At 38.2% G+C, this 25,406-nt stretch overlaps 1 protein-coding gene across 8 annotated transcripts in view; it reads left to right on the plus strand.

The window, feature by feature from the left end:
• The first annotated feature begins 14,450 nt into the window (after positions 1 to 14,450).
• Positions 14,451 to 25,406, plus strand: part of ATP6V0A1 (ATPase H+ transporting V0 subunit a1) — a 51,569-nt gene continuing 40,613 nt past the window's right edge. For 5 of the 8 annotated variants that reach the window (XM_019747623.3, XM_019747624.3, XM_019747626.3 and 2 more), the window contains exons 1-2: positions 14,592 to 14,712; positions 16,450 to 16,610. In XM_019747623.3, the coding sequence (XP_019603182.1) occupies positions 16,494 to 16,610 (117 nt within the window). In that variant the 5' untranslated portion in view covers positions 14,592 to 14,712; positions 16,450 to 16,493. Of the gene's footprint in view, positions 14,713 to 15,016; positions 15,036 to 16,449; positions 16,611 to 25,406 lie in introns of those variants that run through there. The other 3 variants (XM_019747628.3, XM_019747629.3, XM_074320262.2) reach the window with 2 other exon arrangements.

Genomic DNA, 25,406 nt, shown 5'->3' on the forward strand with positions numbered 1-25,406 from the left:
GCAGGACCAAGCAGGACCCTTAGCTCAGAAGTTCAGGGAAACAGAGGCTGCCTATGCTCCCCCAGTTTGCTCTCTAGCACAGCACTGGAGCTGTGAGTTCCCTGGAGCGGCACCAACCCCCTTTCCCCCAGAAAAGCTGCAAACCTTTTCCCTGGTTAGGAAAGCAAGCTTGGGTTTCTCCAGCTGGATAGATGATGGTCTTGGCAAAAGGTCTTTTCTAGTCTGGCATGCATTATCATTAGGAAGAGTGAAAATCTGCTTAGTGGGGACTCGGGGCTCCATCAATCCAGTGAGAGAACCCACCAACCCAGAAAGGAGCTGAAGCGCTCACTGTCTGGGATAGCCCCAACAACTGTTGGATAAAATATTTCCCCTGACACTTTAATAGCTGTTTTCTCAGAAACAAGTGGCTTTCTTGTCAGATTCAAGTAGAATGAACTGGTATATAGAATCATAACTGGTATATAAAATCACACATACATGTAATATATAAATATATATATATATATATATATATATATATATATATATATATCTGCTAGAACTGACAGATTACGAATTTATTTTAGAATTTAAGAAAAGTGTATTTTGTCAATTTAAGTTGCTTCCATTGAGCATCGATAAGACTTCTAGAAAAAAGAAGAGGGACCGTAGAGAACCTTACTGGATTTTCATAAGTTTCTTACATTTTTTAAATTGGTTACATTATTTTCATAGGTGACACACAATATACAAACTGAATAGCACACAAAGATATATACTGAAAAGAGGTTTTCTTTCTACCCGTCTGTAGTAATTAATTTCTCTTCCAGGAGACAACAATTTCTACTGTTTTCTTCTATCGAAAGGCTCTGCATATATAATCAAATATATATATTGCTCAACATTTTGCTTTTTTCCAGTCACTAATATATCTTGGAGAATGTTCTATATCAGTACGTGTAGAGCTGTCTTGTTTTCCAATATATAGATGTACTATACTTATTTAACTAGTTCATCAATGGACATTTACAGATTATAATTTACAGATTACAATTTAACGTCACTTGGGGGGGTGCGGAAGAGGAGTTTTAGTGGTTGACTTGATTTTCGTGGTTGCATGCTTGCTAAAAGAAATTGAGTCTGTGCCATTTTGGCTTTCCCGTCAGGAAAGTATTTCTACTCTTCAAAACGGAATGTCAGTATTTGTGCATGAGTCAAATTGTGTCCCAGGAATAGTCTAGTGAACACATCTCTGATTCATTTCATGCCTCCTTAACAAAGAATTTGGCAGAAATGGCCCTACCCCTATATACCTACGTCCAAAAAATAATCTATATCAAGTTTCTCTCCTGGTCTTTTTCTTACTAAATGCCAGCTAAATCCAACAGGGGGCGTGCTGAGCCTTGGTGAACTAACTATCAACACCCACACCCAGAGCTGGAACGGAGCAATCCTTTGCGGAGGACTTCTTTCCCTTTCATTGAAAATAAGCAGTTTCTCTTCGTTTGGCATTGCATTCAGCATGCCGTTGCTTGCATTCAGGGTTGACGTTTTGCATTTTCCACTGCTCACTCTATTTGCTGAAGAGCATATTGTTCTATAGTGTGCTTTCAGCTGCTGAGGCAGTCTGTAAAAGGGATAGAGAAGTGAAAACAAACAACCCTTTGGCCCAGAAAAAGAACACCAGAATGCAACCATGTCAGCAGCTGGAATCTCACAGCACTCTATCATATTCCTCCATCCGTCCACTTATTCAACTACTTACCATGAGCCAGCTACTGGGCTGACTTCAAGGAGGACTAAAGCTCAGTCCTTCCTGCTGAGAAATTCATAGCGTAGCCAAAGAGGCAGATGCATAAATAGTTTCTGCTACAACGTGGAAGGTGCCCAGGGACAGCTCAGGGAAGGTTGTCACTACTTCCTGGGAGAGTGTGGAAGGGTTGGGGGTGGGGGTAGTTTCTAGGTATAAAGGAGGAGGCAGAGTAGACCCTTCCCCATCTCCCAGCAGTGACAACATGAGGTGTGAAAGCATAAGGCTGAGGGCTGGGTAATCAGGCATTGCACATCTCTTATGGTGGTTCTGCCATAAGTCTCAACAATTTACATTCAGGGAGGTCCAGCAAGGTGTGAAGAGTGCAGCGTGCAATGTTTCATTCAGGTTGGGCTCCTCACTGGGAGAGACCCTAGGGAGACAGTGTGTTTTGTTTATAATAAATGGTTGGGATGAATGATGTGTCCTCACATCAGAGAAACAAACCATCCCTCAGGGAAAGCCAGTTCTCAGCAGCTGGCTCATCGTTGCCGCAGGTAACAACAATGTTTTTCTCTGCAGATTTACAGGGACTATTCTTGTCCCTCTGACATAGATGAAAAGTGCCTCTAACGTTTGTATGTTTCTCTTCCTCACAAATTCCTTCCTTTCTTTTTCAAACAGTATACAGCTTTTCTGAACCAGAAAACAATCAAAATTATTTATTAAGAGCTAATTTATACATACCGTGTTTCCCGAAAATAAGACATAACCAGACAATTAACACTACTGCATCTTTTGGAGCAAAAATTAATATAAGACTCAGTCTTATAGTATATTATACCAGGTCTTATATTCAAATAAGACCAAGTCTTATGTTATATTGAAATATTAACATAATATTAATATCTTACATATTAATATTATATTAATTTTTCCTCCAAAAGACACATTAGAGCTGATTGTCTGGCTAGGTCTTACTTTCAGGGAAACACGGTAGTTTGCTGCTAGAAACCATTCAAAGGACATAACGAGTTTGCAGTGGGGAGAGACTTTTAGTCTCAGGGCAGCAGTGATTCAGGCTAACACAGAAAACATCAAGAAAACACATTAATGAAAATGCCATAAAACTTCCCCTCCTCCTTTGCCTTCAACGTGCACCAGACTCTTATCCTAAAAATAAAAAACATGCAAACAAACAAAAACTGCAGTCTTAATTGGCTTTACCTTCCTGTCACCTCAGGGTTGGGTCCATCTGTTTTCTCCTGTTCATATTCCATTGTTTTCTGGAACTGTTGCTACAGATCCCTTACCCCCAATTCAGTCCTTTAAACTTCCGCAGTTTATCGAAAAAGGTGGTTTTCTGCTTACTAAAAGAGCACTTAGAAGTCACTAATAAACTCTATATTCTACCAATTATTTCTCCTTTTCTAATTTTATTTGTACTCTGCAGGATTTATCACTGCTGTCCTTGAGACTCTCCCTCTTGCCTTTTGTGAGGTTGTGTTCCTTTTATTTATTTCTTGTCCCATTTGCTAACTTATTTCTTCTTCCTTTCATTTTCCTTGTTAACAGCTTTGAAAACTGCTCAAAAAATGTTTTTTAAAAACCCCAGCTCTATTGAGATATAATTCCTATAACATAAAATTCACCTGTGTAACGTGTACAATTCAATGGTTTTTAGTACATTCACAGAGTTGGCAACCACCATCAATTTTAGAACATTTGCATCCCCCCCCCCCAATAAACATCTGTCTAATAAAATAAAAAAAACCCAGACTTAGTAAAGAGAGACTTTATTTGAAAGGATTATCACATGGGAGGAAAGGGACTATTGCAGTCAGGGGAGGACAATTCTATTGTGATGGAAAGAACATTGTGACCATAAGATTTGCAAGTGTCCCAAGGGCTAGGCCAAAGGGGTTTTCTTTTATAGAGAGGAGTAAAGGAAGCTAGGAAGAACCAGGTGCAGGGAATAGATGAAAGCGTGGCATGATGGGGAAATAGACCCAAGAATGTGTTTCCCTGAAGCCAGCTTATCCTTAGGGAGCTGTGTGCTGGCTCAGGCTGAAAGAGTGGGCCAAAGATCAGGGACTTGAAGGAAGGAGAAAAGCTTAAACAAGGTTTGGTTAACAAGCATTTTGTTCTGAGTGATCAGTGGGGACAAGCAGTTCAATGATCATTTATGAGGCAGAGAATGAGAATGTCTGTCCTTGTCACTGGTAAACAAGAGGGGCATCCCGTGAGTCATAGGGAGAAGGGTGGTTCTTTGCAGTAAGCTATTCTCCAGAACACAAAAGCCTAGGGAGTTTCCTTTAAACTGTTTTCCAGGAGCACAGAGCTCAGGTAAAATTCAATACTGTCACCCCATACCCATTAGCTGTCACTCCCCATTCTGCCTTTCTCTCAGCCCCTGACAATCACTAAGCTACTTTCTGTCCATAGACTTGCCTACTCTGGACACTTCGTATAAGTGGAATCATACAGTATGTGGCCTTTTGTGTCTGGCTTCTTTCAGTCAGCATATTTTCAAGATTAATTCATGTCGTAGCATATCTGTACTTCATTCCTTGTAAGGGCTGAATAAAATTCTGTATAGATATGCTGCATCGTGTTTCGTCAGTTGAGGGGCATTTGGATTATTTTCATTTGGGGGCTATTATGAATAATTGTGCTATGAGTATGCATGCAATTTTCTTTTTCCTGCCCTTTCCTTAATGTAATCATTTCACATGGGTTCAGTCTCCAGCCCTCTGCTCTGGTTCTTGTCACTTTCCCTTTCCTTTTCATCTTCTTTTCTGACATCTCTTTGCTATGACTCTAAAATCAGTGTCTCTGGTCCAAAAATGGGGAGATATTAAAAATATTTAAAACCAGTGGCACATGGAGCAGCCTGATGGCTCAGTTGGTTAGAGCGCGAGCTCTTAACAGCAAGGTTGCTGGTTCAGTTCCCACATGGGATGGTGGGCTGAGCACCCTGCAACTAAAGATTGAAAAGGGCAACTGGACTTGGAGCTGAGCTGCGCCCTCCACAACTAGATTGAAGGACAACTCCCTGGAGAAACACACTGTCCCCCAATATTCCCCAATAAAATTAAAAAAAAAAAGATAGAGGATTGACATTGTATGTCTGGTGTGTGATATAATAGGAAGTACATACCAACACCTATGACATAGTCTTGACAACAAAACAACCAAACCTGAATTTGATCAAACGTCCAGATTTAACTACCAGATTACAGGAAATATAGGGGTCAGGGAAATACATTAAACAACACTGTAGGAAAGCAATCAGCAAAAGCCAGAGAGGTGGGAAATCCTACAGGACAAACAACCCAGTTTCTCCAACAAATTGCAGAGGGGTGAGTGTGGTGGGGGGAGAGGAAGAGATGATGACAAAGTGGGAAATCGCTGAATTAAAAAAGACTTTAAAGGCCTATTTTATAATACTGCATTGCATATTTGAAAGTTGCTAAGAGTAGATCTTAAAAGTTCTCATCACAAGAAAAAAATTCTGTAACTGTGTATGGTAGAGGTTAACTAGATGTACTATGATGATCATTTCACATATGCAAATATCAACTATACAAAATATATACAACTATACAAATATCAAATCATTATGTTGTACACCAGAAACTAATATAATGTACATCAACTACACCTCAATTTTCAAAAAGCCTATATAAAAAAAGAAAAAGCCATTCAACTAATTACAGTGTACCTGATTAGAACAAACAAATTGTAAACAAAAGCATTTTATGAGATAATCAGGGAAATTTGAACACTGGTTATATATTTGCTGACATCAAGGAATTATTATTAAATTTTAAAGTGTGATAAAGGCATTGTGGTTATATTTTTTAAATAATCCTTATATTTAAGAGATAGTTATTGAAGTACTTACAGATGAAATGATATCACATCTAGGATATGACTAAAAATAATCCTGAGGGAAGTGGATGGGATGTAGATGACATGAGGTTGGCCATGTGTTAATCACTGTTGAAGGTGACAGGCACATAAGGATTCATTATATTGTTGAACTTTCCCATAATAAAAAAATACTAAGGTTGTTTTGAGGATGCAATGTGTTCATACATGTAAAGGGACATGTCAGAATGGTTAACACACCATTGGTGGCAAGAAATGTGCCTGACCATATTCCTTTCCTTGCACTCGAACCAGTCAAGAACAGGTATTCAAGACTTTCTGTTAAACTCATTCTGTTGCTCACAAGAGGATCCCCCCACTTTCTTTCAACTTTCCAGTTGGAACAAAGGCCAGATCTTTAAAACAAGACACTCTCAATAAAAACAGTAAGTTTTTAGCAGCTGTGCACATCTAAGCAAAACCATTTCATTTGTGGAATCTGGCCCTTTTCCCAGGAAACAAGGTTTCCATTTCACAATGTAACAGAACAGGAAGAGTGTGAACTCTTGCTCAGATACAGATTCTTTGTGCTCTACTCAGATTTCCACATTTCCATTGTGCCTTGGGTGTGAGAGGCCAACTGTGTGTTGGTGGAGTGACTCATTTTTCCACCAAGACACATATTTCTATGAATCCCTGGGGCCACTGATTGGTGTGAATGAGCAATCAACACAGACTTGGTGCTGGATCCATCATATGGCTTCAGAGAGATGATTTAAAGTTTTTCCATGAGCTTAAATTGAAAGAGGCAATTCAACTATTTCATGCTCCAAAACCTTTAATGTTTATAAGTGGTTATTAAGAGCAGCTACTTGATACCACAAGGGAATACAAAGGAAACAGAAGCATAATCTATGTTCTTTTTGGTGTTTAATAATCTCATTGAGGAAATAAATACACACGAAGTAGAATGATTCCCAAATAAGTAGCTGATATGCAATACAAATGTAAGTAGAATATATTCAACAATGTTTATGAGCACTAGAATAATAGAGTGATCAAAATGGGAAGAGACTATCTGGAAAAATTTTCTTTTACAACAATTTTTTTTAAAAAGATTTTTTTATTGGGGAAGGGGAACAGGACTTTTTTATTGGGGAAGGGGAACAGGAACAGTGTGTATTTCCAGGACTTTTTTCCAAGTCAAGTTGTTGTCCTTTCATTCTTAGTTGTGGAGGGCGCAGCTCAGCTCCAGGTCCAGTTGCCGTTGCTAGTTGCAGGGGGCATAGCCCACCATCCCTTGCGGAAGTCGAAGAATTGAACTGACAGCCTTGTGGTTGAGAGCCCACTGGCCCAGGTGGGAATCAAACTGGCAGCCTTCGAAGTTAGGAGCATGGAGCTCCAACCGCCTGAGCCACCGGGCCGGCCCCATTTATAATTTTTTAAATAAAACCACCCAGTCTGTTAAAAAATGTTTTAATTACCATTTATAATTATAATTTCACATAGTATTTTGTTTTACATTTATTTTGTATCTGTGGTTAAAATCAATTCTTATTCTTATTATATTTGTAGTCTTTCTCTCTCTCACTTTATCAGAAGTTTTCCTATTTTTATTGATATTTGAAAAGAACTAGCTCTTATATTTGTTATTCTTTGTCATTTTGACTTTGCTAATTGTTTCTTCCTGTCTTATTTGGGTTTATTTTGCTGTGTTTTTAAAACATGTTGCGTTATGTTTGTTTAATTTACTTTAATTCTTCCTTGTTTTATAAACACATTTAAAACTATGATTATTTTTCTCATTCTGAGTGCAATTTTAGTGATATCCCATAAAATTTTATATGTAGTGTTGTCATTATTAAAAAACTGATCTTTAACTCAGTCTTGAAAGAAACACTTTGCAGAGAGGTGGTGGAATCAACTCACAATGGACAAAGCAGGCGGAGAACAGACCAGGTTCATAGCGAGTAGGCAAACACCTTCTCATCCTTTAAGACTTAACTCAAATTTCATCTCCTGTAAAGGTTTCTAAGCATAGCTATTGATGCCTTTATCAGTGCATCCATACTACTATTATATATTGCTAATAAAATCCTTACTGTATTATAGATTCTGAGTTCATTGAAGTTAGGGCCCTGGTCCAATTTCCTCTACCTAGGCCTGGGTCATACCAAGCCTAAAACTTAGTACTGAATTAAAGAATGGGAGAGAGGCATGTAAAAGTTGAATAGAAAGCTCCTAAAATTCACTTATCTTACATTTTCACTCAAATCTATTGTTGTCAATAGCTATGCATATTACCAGAAAAATGTAAGGTCTCAAAATATATTTTTAAATAGAAATAATTGTTCACATGTATTCACAATCTCTAAAACTCCAAGCGAAAACAAACTTAGAATTAAAATAGGGCTCAAGGCAATATCCAATTGAAAGCTCCCTTCTGGATAACTTTCAGCTCCCCCTAAGAAAATTTTTCTTCTCTGAAGACCACGCCCTTATACATTCTACACTTGATCTTAGCCTAACGGCCGAGAAGCGATATATATATCATTCCTGTAAGATTCCTACAGACTTTCTTCCCCACAACTCCCTCCTTAAAATACCATACAAGTCCAGTAGACCATTTTTATAAAACAAAAACAAATCAACTGTAAAGTATAGCAATCTCCAGCCTTAAATAAGTACATGATTACAAATACAAATAACCCACAACTTTGTCACAAGTTAAGAAACTATATTTTCAGGTTTGTTTTCTTTTCTTTCAAATGTATTTATGAAGTATGTATTGAATGCCAGGCACTCAGCGAGGCAGTGGGAATACAACAGATCGAATTAGATCTACCCTTGACCATTGAATCAACTAGATCCTTTCTACTGGAATTATCTGATGTATTTCTTTACCCCAGATCTAACCTCCATTCTCCAAGTCATTAGAAACCCGGTACAGAAACATTTGCCAGATTCTGTACTTCAGAAACCTCCTTGAAATAGTTTCTTGTTTTCCTGGGCAAATACTTCAGATCTAATGTCACAGAGAAGCTTCTCTGCGCTGTGTCAGTTAGTCCTTCCCTTCTTCCCATCTCAAGTTTTCTCACGTTTTCTAATTTCTATTTCTTGAAGAAGGTTGTTTCTTGGTGTTGTTAATTTTCACGAGTTAAGAAGCCCCTTGCCTCATGTGTTGGTCACAAGAGCCTGGAGCGTTGCATAAAATGTCATATGCTTTAGGCTCATTCATATCTCCTTGTGGATGTAATTGTTAGCAGAGCTAAAGGAAGCTGACATTCCTTGAACTCCAAAGGAAGTCTCAAAATCTATTATGAACAAATTTTTACTTTCTATCAAAAGACTTTTATTTTAAATATTGACAGATTTTGAAAGTAAAAGCAGAGTGTTATTTTGAGGAACTCAGACTGAAACTGCAAAAGAGACCACTTCTATGAAAACAAACTGCAAATTGACATTTCAAGAATGACAGTCAAGGTGATTGCACGTCACCTAAAGGTTGTGGTGGGACAATTCTTTCATGCAACACTGAACTCAGATCCATGGTAGAATAATTTAAGAATTACAGTTCCTTTTTACATAAAAGGGAGAAACAAAAAATTATTATTATTTTTTAAAGATTTTATTGGGGAAGGGAAACAGGACTTTATTGGGAAACAGCGTGTACTTCCAGGCCTTTTTGCCAAGTCAAGTTGTTGTCCTTTCAGTCTTAGTTGTGGAGAGCACAGCTCAACTCCAGGTCCAGTTGCCATTTCTAGTTGCAGGGGGCACAGCCCACCATCCCTTGGTGGGAGTCGAACCGGCAACCTTGTGGTTAAGAGGACGCACTCCAGCCAACTGAGCCATCCGGGAACTCAGCGGCAGCTCAGCTCAAGGTGCTGTGTTCAATCTTAGTTGCGGGGGGCGCTGCCCTCCCTCCCTTGCGGGACTCAAGGAGTCGAACCGGCAACCTTGTGGTTGAGCGCCCACTCGCCCATGTGGGAATTGAACCGGCAGCCTTTAGAGTTAGGAGCATGGAGCTCTAACTGCCTGAGCCACCGGGCCGGCCCCCCCCAAATTATTTGACTAGACACAATCATTAAACTGAGTTACTATCATCTCAAAGAATTCAGATAAGAGGAAATGAAATTTTAAATCAACGTTTTACTGTTTGCTGGCAACGACTTGCAGGTGAACAGTTGGAAAATGATGCAGAGCAAAATTTCCTTTCCAAAATTGGTAAGGGAAGTGTCCTGGGTTGGGTTGACTAGTGTTCCCCCAAAACTCATGTCTACCTGGAACCTGTGAATATGGCCATATTTGGAAATAGTGTATTTGCAATCAAGTTAAGATGTAGTCATACTGGGTTAAGATACAGACACACAGAGGTAGGATTGCCATGTGAAGATGGAAGCAGCAATTGGAGTGATGCAGTTACAAGGCAAAGAATGCCAAGGATTGCAGGCAACCACCAGAAGCTAGAAGAGGGAATGAAGGATTCTCCCCTAGTGTCTTTAGAAATATCATGGCCCTGCTGACACCTTGATTTCAGACTTCTAGCCTCCCGACCTGTGAGAGAAATAATTTCTGTTGTTCTAAGCCACTCAGTTTATGATAATTTGTGCAGCAGCCCTAGGAAACTAATACAGAAAGCATATGGAAAAGAGGGACACTTGAGCAAATATGTATTTCGAAACACATGGTTTAACGTTAATACTCTCTAGGCCTTATCTAGGCATCTAAGTTGGATGAGCAAACATGAGGTGACCTCTGACTGGTGGAAATATGAACAATATCTGTGCATTTGATCAAACCAAAAAATGAATAGAGTAAAAGGAGAAAAAACATGTATCTAATCATTCCACTATCGGGACAATTCTTACAACTGCCTCCATTTTCTGCTCTGTCTTGGTACGGAAAAACTAATTTTTGTAACTATTGTTTAGATGTTTTCACAGATGCTAAGAAATAGAGCAATTCGGATACCCAGAACTGCAGTAGTGGTTCGTCTTCATATGGAATTGTTCATGTCTTATAGGGCTAGGTGGTCAACAGCATTTTATACATTTATGTTGTACTTGTTCAAGTGACAGAAAAGCACAACCAGAGATCCTTTTTGTCTTCTTTCTTTCCTAGAGAAGCATACAGAGGAGCAGAAATGCCTGATTACTCTGGATCAAAATAATTTTAATCAGTTTTGGGCTAAGTTAGTGTATTTGCTGAGTGTGATGATTTTAGTCTAATACTAATACGTTTTCTGTTCTATTTTATTAGCCTTTGTCTCCTTCTATTTATCCTTCTATTTATCTATTAAATGGATGTCATGTCTTCTTAAAGCCTTCCCTAAGGCCAGACAGGATTAATAACGCTCTTCTCTGGGCTGGCATAGACTTCTGCTCCAATCGCTGCTATTCTATTAATATATATATTATACTACAGTTGGTTGTCTGTCTGTCTCCTCTGATAGGCTGTGAGCTCCTGTTCATCTTTGCATTTCCAGTTTCTAGCATTACTCCTGGTATAAAGCATACAGTTAATAGATATTTGCTGAAGGAATGTTGGATTTTTGATGACTAAAAGCTGTTTATAAAAGTACTTTTCATTGAATTGAAAGAGCATTTTCCGCATAGGTATGCTTCGATGTAGAATAACTTTGAGAACTGTAAATGGAATACAGACATCAGCGTTATTATTGTACCAAACTTGATGATCCTGCAAAGTTTTCACTGACTCCATAGACATTTTCTGATTCTAGTTTCTGCTCTGAACTTTTCCCAGCTGCTCCTCATGTCTTTGTTAGAAGAATATGAGCACCTATCACAAGCTCTCCTCCCCACAGATAATGAAGTTCATAAAACAATGGGGATAGAGAAACGAGGCAGGATGTGATCATACTCCTTTTGTCTGATAACCTGTGTTCTTTTGTTGATAGTAGATTTCTATTAGAAGAACGCCATTTCTTTCAGGGTCATCTATCATTCACTCATTCATTCAAGAAATGATACTTAGTATTGAATGAATAGGTCCAATGCTAGGGGGAAAAAGGAGTTTATAGTTTGGTAAAAGGAAAAAAATGTCAAAGTCATGTGGAAAGTATTGTGTTTTATAAAAGAGAAACAGAAAATTCCCATGAGCGTTCCAATGAGGAAAATGAAGCTCAAGGAGGTGAACTAACTTGCTTAAGTTCACACACCTTGTAACTGTTAGAGTTGAGATTTATTCCTCTTACATCTGATATTGAGTGGAATAAATGGAAGAACTGAGATTCAAGCCTAGTTCGGGCTTGACCACAAAAGCTTGTGGTCTACTAACCTACACATGCTGCCTCCTCTAGGCTCCTGTTTCAGTTATCTGAGAGAGGCAAATGGACCTGTACTAGGTTATCGACAATGAAAATAAAAAGGGTAAAGGGGTAAAGGCAAGAAATAAAGGCAGGACACACAATGAGCATGATGTGGCAACTGACAGAATGTGAAAAGAAAGGAAAAAAGTGGAATTAAAGATGGTTTAAGCTTGGAGCCTAGGTAACTAGAAAAACAATGATGCCATTAGCAGGATTAAGGACCTCAGGGGAAAGGACAGTTTTTTATTCAGTGAGAGCTCAAATCCAAAACTCTGTTCTCACGTCACTTCCTCAATATGAGCTTTCCTGACATCCTCAGGTTCATTATATGGTATTTTGTATCTCAACAATAATATTGACAATGATGATAGCTAACAGTTTTTTAAGGCAGGCTGAGTGTCAAGCATGTTCTAGATTCCTTTTATTCCTCAAATAACCAATAGTAAATATTATTATTAACCTCATTTTACAGATGAAGAAACTGGGGCTTACAGAGTCTTAAGGTTACAGATATTAAATGGCAGATCAAGATTTGAATACAAGCTGGACTCAGAGACTGCACTCTTACCAGAGGCAGAACAGTGCAATAAGTAAGAGTACAGGAAATGGGGATAAACTGGCTGGCTTTGAATCTGGCTCTGCCATTTACTAGCTGAGTGACCTTGGGCAAATTATTGTGCCTCAATTTCATTATATCATCTGTTAAATGGGGATATTAATAGTATCTGCCTCCCAATACTGTTGTGAGGGTTAAACAAGTTCATATTTATAAAGAACTTAGAAAAGTGCCTGGTACATAGTAAATATTAATCATTGCACTTCTTTCTCTCTCTCTTTCTTTTTCCTTCCCTCTTTCCTTCCCTCCCTCTGTCCCTCCCCCTCTCTCATTATTGGTTGGAACTTTATTTCTCATTGAACTATGAGTTCCTCTAGGATAGGAAGTGTGTCTATTTCATTTTCCTATCCCAAGCACCTAGCACCATGTCTACCACACAGTAGGCCCTTAGCAAGCATTTGTTGCCTGAATGGCATTATTCAGGCAGCTTGAAATTCCATCCTGAGCCTTGCAGAAGTGAAGTGGATGGAAAAATAAGTATGATTCCCACACATAGACATTTAATCCTGACAATAGCAGGATTGCCAAGGAAGAGCTCATGCGGGGATAAGAAATAGAACACTGGAGAAAGATTAATTGCAGGAAATAAGAAAGGAAATAGAAAAGGAGCTCTGAGAGGATATACTTTCAAGGAAGCCATGAAAACAGAGAGTTTAAGGGAATTGAGGGGAGTCCAGATGAAAGTCTGTCTTAGCGGTGGGGTATGAAAAATTTGTGGTTAGCAAGCAGCTGACTCTGTGGTCTAAAAAAAATTTTTTTTAAGACTCAGAGGAAGGAAATGACAGTCATTGCATAATAGTTTTCTAAAATTTGGCAGGCTTTCAAATGTAGGTTCCTATCTGCCTTGCCGGGAAGGTTGAGAGAGCTGGGGAGCGTTTGTGATCACAGGTGAAAGGGAGGGTCTGGAAGTCAAGCTCTGTCTTCACTCACAACGTGAGATGGGAAATTCAAATAAAATGTTCTTTTTTGCCTTTCACTATTTCGTTTAGGCTGGTGAAGAAGGATTGATGATGTTTTTGCCAGGTAGACAAAATTATCAGCATAGGTTTTTATCTGAAATGTCTCTCTCATTTCACCTGAGTCTCAAATAGGATTCCACCACCCACGGAGACTGAATAACCGGTTTTCCGAGTTTTTCCTGATAAATTGTGGTTATTACAAACGATTCGGGATCCCTGCTCCTCAAAAGAAGGTCAAGAAAAGGGAATCGATATTAATATGTGAGAAAGGCGTTTTTATAAGAACATGTAGGCATCACTTGTGCGTTTTAAAAAACAAATTATTCTTTCTTTATTTATTTTTAACTAGAAAACCCTATGTGTTCAAATAGGCCCGCAGGAATGCACTAAACAAGATACAGACTTTCAAAACACACGGTCTTCGGGGTTTATTCCCACTGTTAATTAGAGAAAAATAGACCCTGTACAGTTGCTGGAGGGACTAAACCAAGTACCTTTTTAAATAGGCGTTTTCCATAGTTAAGTGAACTAGGATCTACTACAGGATCTAACACCTTTAGCAAGTCGCTCTGCACTCTGGGGCTCGAATTTCCTTTTCAGCAAACTAAGGGGAAAAGTGAGTGTGTGTGTGTGTGTGTGTGTGTGTGTGTGTGTGTGTGTGAGAGAGAGACAGGGGGAGCTTGAGAAGCGTTTTCAAGCTCCCCCTGGCTCTCAGGTCATTTCATAAGGCTTTCTCCCCTTCCCTCACGTTCCCTCGATAAGAAAACATTGTGAATTGATTCTTTGGATATGAAAATAAAGGAGGCAGCCTTGCCTGTAGAGTAAGTATTACGGGGAAGGGATTCTGAGCAAGTGTTAGGGAGAAGGGATTCCGAAAGGCTCAGGAACTCAGGGCCTCGAACACCTGCACCACCAGCCCCACCTACCCACCCTCCCAGCCCCGCACAGCCCCAGCGAGAACAAGATGGCGTCACCAAGCAGGGTCTCGCCGCGCCCCTGCGACTCCGCACTGCGGCAGCCGACCGACGCCGCATTCCATTGGCCAACTGCAATGAGGTCATCGTAGGGGCGGAGGCCAGCGGCGGCGCGGGGGCGGGGCTTTGCGGACGCACGCACGCTCCGAGGCGCTTCTGTCGGGAGCCGCGGGGGCTGCGGGCTTGGTCTGCGGCAGCTGCTTTGGCAGTGGCCCCGGCGGCGGCTGGAGGTGAGCGGGGGCTGTAGGTACAGCGTGGCAGGGAGCGGCCTCCGAGGGGCACAGGAAATCCTTCTAACAGCCCCCTCTCTTGTCAAAAGAATTAGCAGGGATCTTAGGTCTCTGAAAGGAAATGGGGTTTCACCCCTCTTTGGGCACCCCTCCTATGGGCAGAATAACCGGAGGTTCACTCCACATTGGAGGCCCTGGTCGCTTCCCCCATTTAAGGGGTAGGCGGCGAAACTGAAGATTATTGGGATGTCCGAAAGAATTTGGGGGGGCTTCTTAAAGGGGCTCCCAATTTGAGGATTTCCCCCTTTTAGTCCCTACTCCAGGTAGGTGTGCTTGGGTTCAGAGAATTCCTGATTTTCTCACTGAGTATACAGCAAATGAAGCAGGTGAATTTCAGTACCTTGTTAGGTGGCGAAAACTGGATGACAGTACTAGTAGCAACTCCTTGGGGGCTGACATTATTGACAGCCCCTAAACTATGCCGATGAGGCATAATTTTATGTGTTTAGAGATTGTGGAATCTATCCTTGTTGAGTAGGGGTGTGTTGGGGGCTGGTAACAGCCATTTTGGATGATTCAGATACAGACAGTCATCAAGTCAAGCGACATAATCTCTTGAAAAATCCTTACTTATACGTGAGTGTGTTGTTCTGCTGCCTTGAACATCAAATGCACAAAGGTTTTGTCGTTCAAATTTCTCAAAATGTCTCCCAGCCTTCCAGAAGAGTAACTCTTCCTTGGATGCCTCTCATTACGGATGCTCTCATGATACTAAAGATACTGTACGTTTTGCTGAGTTTAGATACTGTACAGTCGGCGCCTTACAATAGCAGGTTGAGAGTGAATAATTGCAGTTTCAGGACCACTGATAGCGCCAATTGTTTTTCTTACCCGGCAGCGATAAGACAGCCCTAAAATGAAACCTTTACTGGCTCATGCATGAGAAGCTTTAACAGATGGAAGAATGTAATTAATCTTGAAGATGGGGATAAGAAACAGAAAGCTGCGGAGGTGGAAAGCTTAGTCTCTGTGGCTTGATGAAACTGCTTTGTCATTATCAATGTATTCTTGTCATGCTTGACTTGAAATTGGACTTAATATGCAAACTGGTTCTTTTTTTTTTTTTAGATAATGATTATGTGTTTCGATTCTTTAGGAAGAAAATGGTGCTTTTTTTTTTTTTTTTTTTTTTTTATGAGTTTGGAAGGTTAAACCCTTTAAGGTAGTGGTAGCTTTAGGGTAGTGCTGGGACTTTGGCTGTTAGAAATGGGCAATAGAGGGTAGAAAACGTTGTAATGGATACATCCTTTATGGGAAGGTATTCAAGATCTCCTCTGTTTGTGTCTGACACAGCAGAAAAAAAGAGCAGTATGCGTGTCATTGCCTGTAATATTGTGTTCAGAGTATTAAAGAGCTGTTTGGGATTCCCAGTTCCTGTTTTTAATCTGGGTACATTCTTATGTATTGAGGTGTCCCAAAATATTGTCATTTGATCCTGATGCTGACTGCACAGGAAGTGACTTTTCATCAGGCACTCTGCAGGAGAAGATTCAGTAACAGCCTTTGCAATTTTTCCTTTCCATCTTTCTAAGAAGGATGTCAAAACAGTTGTGAAAGACCTGTCAGCATGAGGTGGAAGATACAAAATGCTAAACGAAAGAGCCTTACTAGGGTATTGTTTGCTCTTAACCCTCTTAGTAACTTCCAAGGTCATGTAATTTTCTCTTTTTGCCTTAGGTTGGAGAGAAATCTAGGTACTCAGTTGACGTACTTTCGCCGCCATGGGGGAGCTTTTCCGGAGTGAGGAGATGACCCTGGCCCAGCTTTTTCTACAGTCAGAAGCTGCTTATTGTTGCGTCAGTGAATTAGGAGAACTTGGAAAGGTTCAGTTTCGTGATGTAAGTAGTTGTGGGGCTGCTTCTTGATGACTGCTGAATTGTGTTTTTCTTGTCATTTCCAGTTGCCTTATGATGAATGTTTTGCTTTTTATTTGCAGAAATAACATTATACCACAGCTTATTATTATTGGTACACTTTTTTGAGTTGTCTTTTTAGAGGTGAGAATGTTGTGTGCCAATCCTTCCATGCTTTTACTAGCTCCCCCTTTGAGACTAATCCTAAACATTCTCAAGGTAGTTGCTTGGGATACGGGTGGAAGACACCAGACTAACCTGTTCAAGGCTTGTACTTTGCTTTTCGAATCCTTAACACCCATAGCAGCATATTAAAAAAAAAAAAAAATTGTCGTAGCTCTTCCATACAGTAGGACATGTTTATTACAAAATCTGAAGCATCCAGTTACAGATGTATAGTATATAAATAGGCATATAATGAATGCCCATTATTCTGAAGCATTATGCTGGGCGCTTGGAGAAGATATCAAAAGAAAATGGACCATCTAAGTATAAAAAAATATGCCCTGTAGGGCTTACAGTCTATTCAGGGAGGCACAATATATGCTGCTGAAAGGAGGGGGCAGATAACAATTCCTTATTAGGCAATCTCAAAGTTCCGTGTACCTCTCATTGATAGTATTCATTATAGTTGTGGCTTTACATTCATCAGTGTGACTAGGTGGTTCAAGACTGTGATCTGAGCACCATGAAGACAGACATTCATTATTGTATCTTTAGTGCCCACATGCAAGGTACTCAACCAGTATTTGTTGGGATGAATAAATGGATGAAAGAGGAGTGGTCAGCAAGATGTGGGATTCGTCAATATTGCCTGCTTTCAGGAGGCAAGCTTTCAGGAAATTCTCAGTCTGAGCTGAAATTGCATAAATATACTCCAGTGACAAGAGTCTTTTTCCTCATTCTTTTTGAACCTTTTTATACCATCTCTTTTGGAATGTGCTCCTACCTGACTCGGATTCTTTCTTACCTTTCTGAGGACTTCTAGTTTTCTTCCATCAGCCTCTCTTCTCCACCCCTGCCCTTAGTGTCAATGTTCCCCAGCCTCTCTGCTCTCTCTGCATAAACTTCATCACACCCCCATCTTCCTTCATCACCTTTTTCTCTCATGTATTCTCAAACCTTCCATCTTTATTCAGTGAATCCCAAATCTGGATCTCTGGCCCTGACCGCCCAAACACCTTCGCTGAATTTACAACTCAAGATTGTTGTCATCTCTGCTTCTCAAGCTAGTATGTCGAAATCCCAACACCTTACCTTTTCACAAACTATTTGTTCATTCTGACTTCCTAAACTTGAGCTAATGCATTGATCTTTTTCCAGTTTTCTAGTCTTGAAACCCAAATCAAACCTGTCACCCTTCATTTGCAATCCTTCATCGGGTCCTATGGTGTCTCCCTCTTGTTCATTCTTAACTTTAACTTACGATGCATTTCAATCATACAAGAAATTATAAGGAATAATATAATGCATACCTATGTTTTTACTGTCTACTTAAAGAGATATACTTTCCACATATAATTGAAGGCTCCTGCCTATCCTTCATCCTTGTAATTCATTTCTCCTCCCTCCTCTCCAGAGGTAACTTTCTACAGTGATTTTTGCTTTTATCATTTCTATGTGTTTTTATTTTTTACTTTTGCTATGTATATATATATATCACTAAATAATAATATATAGTATAATTCTGTGTGTTTTAAAACTATATACATGGTATCATATTGTATGTATCCGTCAGCAGGTACTTTTTAAATTCAACATTTGTGAGATTTGACCATGTTGATACAGGTAGTGCTAGTTCATTCCTTTAAATTGCCATATATTATTGTAGGAATATATAGTTTATCATTTTTCCTTCTGATGAACATTTAGGTTGGTTGCAGTTCTTTGATATTACAGTGTTGCAATAAAGGTTCTTGTATGTATCTCCTGGTATACATGTGTGATAGTTTCTCCAGGGCAGTGGTTCTCAAACTTTTTGGTCTTAGGACCTCTTTACACTCTTAAATTATTGAGGATCTGAAATGGCTTTAATGTGAGTTATACAGCTATTGATATTAACTGCATTGGACATTGAAATTGAGAAATGATTTATTAAATCATTTAAAAATTATAAAAGCCCACTGTATGTTATCATAACATTTTTAATGAAAAAATAATTATATTTGCCAAAACAAAACAAAATAGTGAGAAGAGTGTTATTGCTTTTACATTTTTGAAAATCTTTTAGTGTCTGAGTTAATGGAAGATAGATAGGTTCTCATATTTGCTTCTGCAGTCAGTCTGCTGTGACATCATGCGCCTCTGGAAAACTTCACTGAACTCATGAGAGAATAAAAATGAAAAAGCCGAATGTCTTAGTGTTACTATGAAAATGGTATTGATCTCACAGACCTGCTGCTACTCCAGGGATTATATCGAGGAGGGGCATTACTGAATATCGTGTGCATCTCTGACTGTTAGCTGTTGTCAAAGTGTACTTCCCAGTACATGTACCTATCCATTCTCTCATAGCTGATTGAGAGTTCCTGTACTCTACAATAGTGCCAACACCTCTGTGCTCATACTTAAAGAATTTTGCCAATGTAATGGGTGTGAAATGGTATCTTCTTGTTGTTTTAACTTGCATTTTCTAGATTAGTACATTCCATATCTTTTTATTTGTTTATCGGACATAATAGATTTCATTTTTCCAGGAGTGTCTGCCCACATCACCTGCCTATTTGCTTGTCTTTTGCTTGTGGACTGGTAGGATTTGTAAAAGTTTTTCATATATTCTGGAAGCTAATCTATTTCTACTCCTTTACTAATAACTTATTCTAAACTATCTCTTGTCTTTTCCCTTTGTTTATGGTATATTTTGTCCTACATAAAGTTTATTTTTCCTTTTTGTTTATCAGTACGAGTATTTTCCTTTTTCCTAAATTTTTATTTTGAAAAATTTCAAGCCTGAATACTCTTACGTAGATTCACCAGTTGTTAACATTTTGCCACATTTGATATAATCTTTTTTACTGCACCATTAGAGAGTAAGCTATTTCTTCTTTTAAATCCTTATCCTTTTCTTTCTTTTTCTTATTTCATTATACACATTGGAACCTTTAGTAACATGTTGAAGAGGAATAGCAAGCTAATACTGATTAGGATTTTGTTTAGCTGTGTGTAACTGAAAACCCAAGTGATAGGGGTGTACTTTTCTCGTGTAACGTGAAGCCCAGCTCCACACTGTGATCAGTGTTCTACGATCATTCTGTATCTCTGTTTGACCATCCTTGAGCTTTTGGCTTCTGTCCTTGGATAACCACCATTGCTCCAGACATTTCATCGAAGGAAGGGGAAATACTTATATCAGGAGAGAAAAAAAAAGACTTTCCCCAAAATCCTCAGCATACTTTTCTAATTTATTATTGGCCAGAATTATGTCATGTGCTAGCTGCAAGGGAGTCTGGAAAATATGGTTTTTCAACTCAGCAGTCGCTGCTCTGAACAAAATTGGTTACTAAGAAAATAGGGCAAAATGCTATGTACTGTATTTGTCACTAGCATTCTTGTCTTGCTCCTGACTTTAAGGAGAATCTTTTTAATGTTTCACAATTTAAATGAGATGTTTACTCTTACATTTTGGAAAATTCTACTGATTAGATTATGCAGGTTCCTTTTAGTGTATGATTTTCTAAAGTTATTGTCAGCAATGTTTGTGAAATTTTATTGAGTGCCTTTTCTTCATCTATTGAGGTTATGATTGTTTTTTTCTCCTTAGTCTGTTAATTTGGTGAATTACATATCCAGATTTTTTCCTACTATTTTTTAATAGCTTTATTGAGATATAATTCACATACCATACAATTTGCCCATTTAAAGTGTATGATTCAATGATTTTTAGTATATTCACTGAGTTGTACAACCATCACCACAATCAGTTTTAGAACATTTTCAGTCTCCCAGCAAGAAACCGTGTACCCATTAGCAGTCACTCCCCATATCCTTCCAACTCCCCAACCCCCTCAGCCCTTGGCAACTACTAATCTACTTTCTATTTCTGTGGATTTGCCTATTCTGGACATTTCATGTGAGTGGAATCATACAATATGTCTTTTGTGACTGGCTTCATTTACTTAGCATAAAGTTTTCAAGGTTCATCTATGTTGTAACATGTATCTGTACTTTTCTCTTTTTTAAATATAAAAATATGCAACATATCTTCAAAAGATACCACTCTGGGTTTTAGAGAGACAATTGAGTAAGATATGTGTCCTCACTCCATTTGTTCAAAATGTTCTTTATATTCTTTCATCCATTCTCCTCTTTGCCATACTCTTCCCTACTCTTCAATCCCTTACTGTCTAACACAACCATGATGACAGTTTACACGTTTTTAATAGATGCCACGTGGAGCATTTTGTATTATTATTGCAGGCATTCCTAACAACAACCCAGCGAAGTAGAACCGATTTTGAATAGTGGAGCCTACCATTCTCATTTTACAGATTAGGAACCTGTGGCCTGAATGAAAATAACTACCCCAAGAACACAGAGATTTGTACCCAGGATTGTCTGATTCTACTGCTGATGTTCTGTTTAATTGAGATCTACCAAAAAATTTACCCTTTACACTGTACAATTTAGGGGTTTAGTGTATACACAAACATTTAGTGTATATACGACCATCACCACTAATTCTAGAACATTTCATCACCCCCCCAAAAAAAAACCCTGTACCCACTAGCAGTCATTCACCATCTCCCCCTCCCCTAGCCCTTGGCAACCACTTAATCTACCTTTGGCTCTATGGATTTCCCTATTCTGGACATTATATATAAATGGAATCACACAATATGTAGTCTTTTGTGACTGGCTTCTTTCACTTGCCATATTGTTTTCAGCATTCAAGCATGTAGTATGTATTAGTACTTCATTCCTTTCTAATGGCTAAATAATATTCCATTGTGTGTGTGTGTGTGTGTGTGTACACACATACATATATATGTATATATGTATATCACTTTATTCATTCATCAGTTGATGCATATATTTTGGTTTCCACTTTTTGGCTATTGAAAATAATGCTGCTACAAACATTTGTGGACAAGTATTTGAGTACCTATTTTCACTTTTTGGGGGTGTATACCTAGGAGTGAATTGCTGGGTCATGTGGTAATTCTATGTTTAATTTTTAGAGGAACCTCCAGACAGCTTGTGCTGCTTTCCACAACAGCCATATCATTTCACATTCCCACCAGCAATGTTAAGAAAGTTCCAATTTCTTCACATCCTCACCAGCATTGATTTTCCTTTATTATTATTATTTTTAATTATAGCCATCCTAATGGGTGTGAAGTGGTATCTCACAGTGGTTTTGATTTGCATTTCCCTCCTGGCTAATGATGTGGAGCATCTTTTCATAGGCTTATTGACCATTTGTATAGATTTAAAAAAAAAAAAAAAATCATGCTTGCAAGCCTGGGATAAACTCAGCTTGGTCAAGAGGTGTATTTCAAAATAATTTTAGGGTTCAGTTTCCTAATATTAGGATTTTTTCATTTATATTTATAAGTGATATTGGCCTATAATTAATCCTTTCTCAAACTATTCTTATTTTAGTATTAAGGTTATACTGTCCAATCTCACTTGTTAGTTGAGAAGTGTTCCTTCATTTTTCTCCTCTTTGGAATAATTTTTCTAAGATTTGGGCTTATCTAGTTTTTATATGGTTAATAGAACCTGTCTTTAAATCTTATAGGCCTGGTGTTTTTAGATTATAGGTTTTTTTCTGTTTTGTTTTGTTTCATTTAAGTTAGCTTTAGTAAGTTATATTTTTCTAGAAAATTGTGGTTTTATAATCTGAACTTTCTGAGAAGTTATTGGCATAAAGTTAATTGTAGTATTATATTTAAAAAATCTTTTCTATCTATAGTTGCTTTTTTTATTCTTACATTTATTTACACCTTCTCTCAGTCTTAAACACATTTTGACTATTTTATCTTTTCAAATAACCAGCTGTTAAAAAATAATAAAATAAAATACTAAGAAAAAAAATAACCAGCTTTTGATCTGGTGCATCTTCTCTGGGACTTTGTTTTTTTTCCTGCTCTTTTTTGGTTTCTACTTCCTATTATCTTTTTCTGACTTCTTGAATTTGAACAATTTGCACATTAATTTTTAGCCTTTTCTATTATACGCATTTAAGCCTACAAATTTCCCTTTAAATACCACTTTAGCTGCACCCAACAAAGTTTGATCTTTAGCATTTTCATTATCATTTCATTCTAAATTATTTAAATTGCTTCATATATGTCAGTTATTAAACGCTAATTTAATTTTACTATCATTAGGATCTTTTGTAGGGGATTATTGAAATCATTCACAAATAAATCCTTATACATAAACTGCAATTTTGCGATGAAAGGATTATTCTAATGAATGAAGTACTGCATCAAAATTCACATATCACTTATTAAGGACAAGAGTTAACAAAAATGACTCTTTCTTTCATAGGCAATTACCCAGGCTCTTCCCAGACCACGGTAAACAGATGCTCAGCCTTGCAAATATGAAGCATTATTGTCTCTAAACATGTATTTGTGTCCTTCATCAAGTACAATTTACTTAAATGAAATAACGTGGGTTTTCTGTTGTAGTCATTTGGGGAGGAGAAAGCCATGTTTTAGTTAATTTCATCTGTAAGATCAATTGAACTGGACTTTTTTAGTTGCTTAGAAAAAATAAAAATTTCTCATTATGTTAAATACAAAATAAATACAACATTTTTTCATGGCAAATGTGGTTGCTGTAAGTTTTACATTTTTTAATGTAGGCATGACTGAATGCATTTGAAACTAGTCATATCACCATTAAAATGATGATATGCTCCAAGTCCAGTTGCCATTTTCAATCTTTAGTTGCAGGGGGCACAGCCCACCATCCCATGCAGGAATTGAACCAGCAACCTTGTTAAGAGCTTGTGCTTTAACCAACTGAGCCACCCAGCCACTCCAGAAGTTGTATTTTTTATAATGATTTCTAACTTAATTGCATTGTAGTTAGAGAACATTGTCTTTACTGAGACTTGTCATATGACCTATTTTTGTGGTGGGTTTTTATAAACAAATTCTTAAAGAGAAATTTTTCTTTTTTTTAATATTTGGGTTGCTATTTTTTAAAAAAAATTTTATTGGGAATACTGGGGAACAGTGTGTTTCTGCAGGGCCCATCAGCTCCAAGTCTTTGTCCTTCAATCTAGTGGTGGAGGGCACAGCTCAGTTCCAAGTTCAGTTGCCATTTTCAATCTTTAGTTGGTGGGTGCAGCCCACCATCCCATGCGGGAATTGAATCCGCAACCTTGTTTTTGAGAGCTCACGCTCTAGCCAACTGAGCCATCCAGCCACCCCTTGAAGAGAAAAATTCTTGAAGATAAAGTGTGTGTGTGTGTGTGTGTGTGTGTGTGCGCATGTGCACATTAGATTAAGCTAACTATATTGTTCCAATTTTCTCTATCCTTATTTAGTAGACTTGATGTATCAACAATTTAAAAATTATATTAAAATTTCCCATTGCGTAGACAGGTTTGTCAGTTTCTCCTTGTAGTTGTGTTCATTTTCATTTGAAATATTTTGAGGACGCCTTGCCTGAATATTTCTTATATTATCTGAATACTTCAGATAACGTGCCTTATTTGAAACAGGCTGTGGGCTGGCTGCAGTTGAACTTTGCCTCCTGATTATGAAACCAGTAGTTCCTGTGGCTACTTTCATTTCAGAGTGTCATGTTTATTGAAGTGGAAATTTCTGAATGGGAGGCTGAGGTACTGTCTCCTCAGTAAAAAACATATTTTATTAGGGACATACAAGTTTAGACTTGTTGCGTCTTCTTGGGAATTTTTCCTATTATCATTATGTAGTGATTCTCTTAATCTCTAATAATGCTTTTGCCTTAGATTCCTTCTGTCTAATATTAATATAATAATACCAATAGTTTCCTTCCTAGTCTCTCTGTCACCAGTCTCTCTTACAGTTTATTCTTCACATTCAATGTTATTCTTCAAAACAGGACGTCTTTAAAAAGTATGAAGAAAAAGTCAGATCATTTGATTCCCTATTGCCCGTAAGACAGAGTTGTCAATTTCCTGCTCCTTACATACACCATTTCCTCAGCTGTAGTAAATTTCTCCCCATCCTGAACATGTGATTTATTTATGTCTCTGAGTCACTTATACTCTTTCTGCTTCTTTCTGCCTATTTCTGCTGGTGAACTCTGCTTCATTCCCCATAGTCCCAGCTCAGATGGTTACCTTTGTATATGTTTTTTCTTTATCCCCCAGGTAGAATTAGTTACTTCTCCTGTGTATTGTCATTTCTTTTTTTCCCCCTCACATCTTTTTTATGGAGGTAAAATTAATATTCCATGAAGTACATAGACCTTAAGAGTACAAGTTGTTGATTTTGGTAAATTTATACACCTTCATAACCACCACCCCAATCAAGACAGAATATTTGCAGCAGCCCGGAAAGTTATCTTGTGCTCACTTCTGATCAATGCCCACCACCCCCTTAAGTAACCACTGTTTTTATTTCTATCATCGTAGATTAGTTTTGCCTGTTCTTAAACTTTACATAAATGAAATCATACATTTCAGACTCTTATGCCTTACTTCTTTCCCTCAGCCTGATGTTTTTGAGATTTATCTGGTTTTACGAGTATCTGTAGTTGAGTCTTTCTTACTGCAGAGAAATGTTCCACTGTATAAATATACCATAATGTCTTTATCCATTCTCCTGTTGATGG

This window comes from Rhinolophus sinicus, chromosome 12, assembly GCF_057876585.1.
Source record: "Rhinolophus sinicus isolate RSI-liver-muscle chromosome 12, RSI-T2T, whole genome shotgun sequence".
NCBI lineage: Eukaryota > Metazoa > Chordata > Mammalia > Chiroptera > Rhinolophidae > Rhinolophus > Rhinolophus sinicus.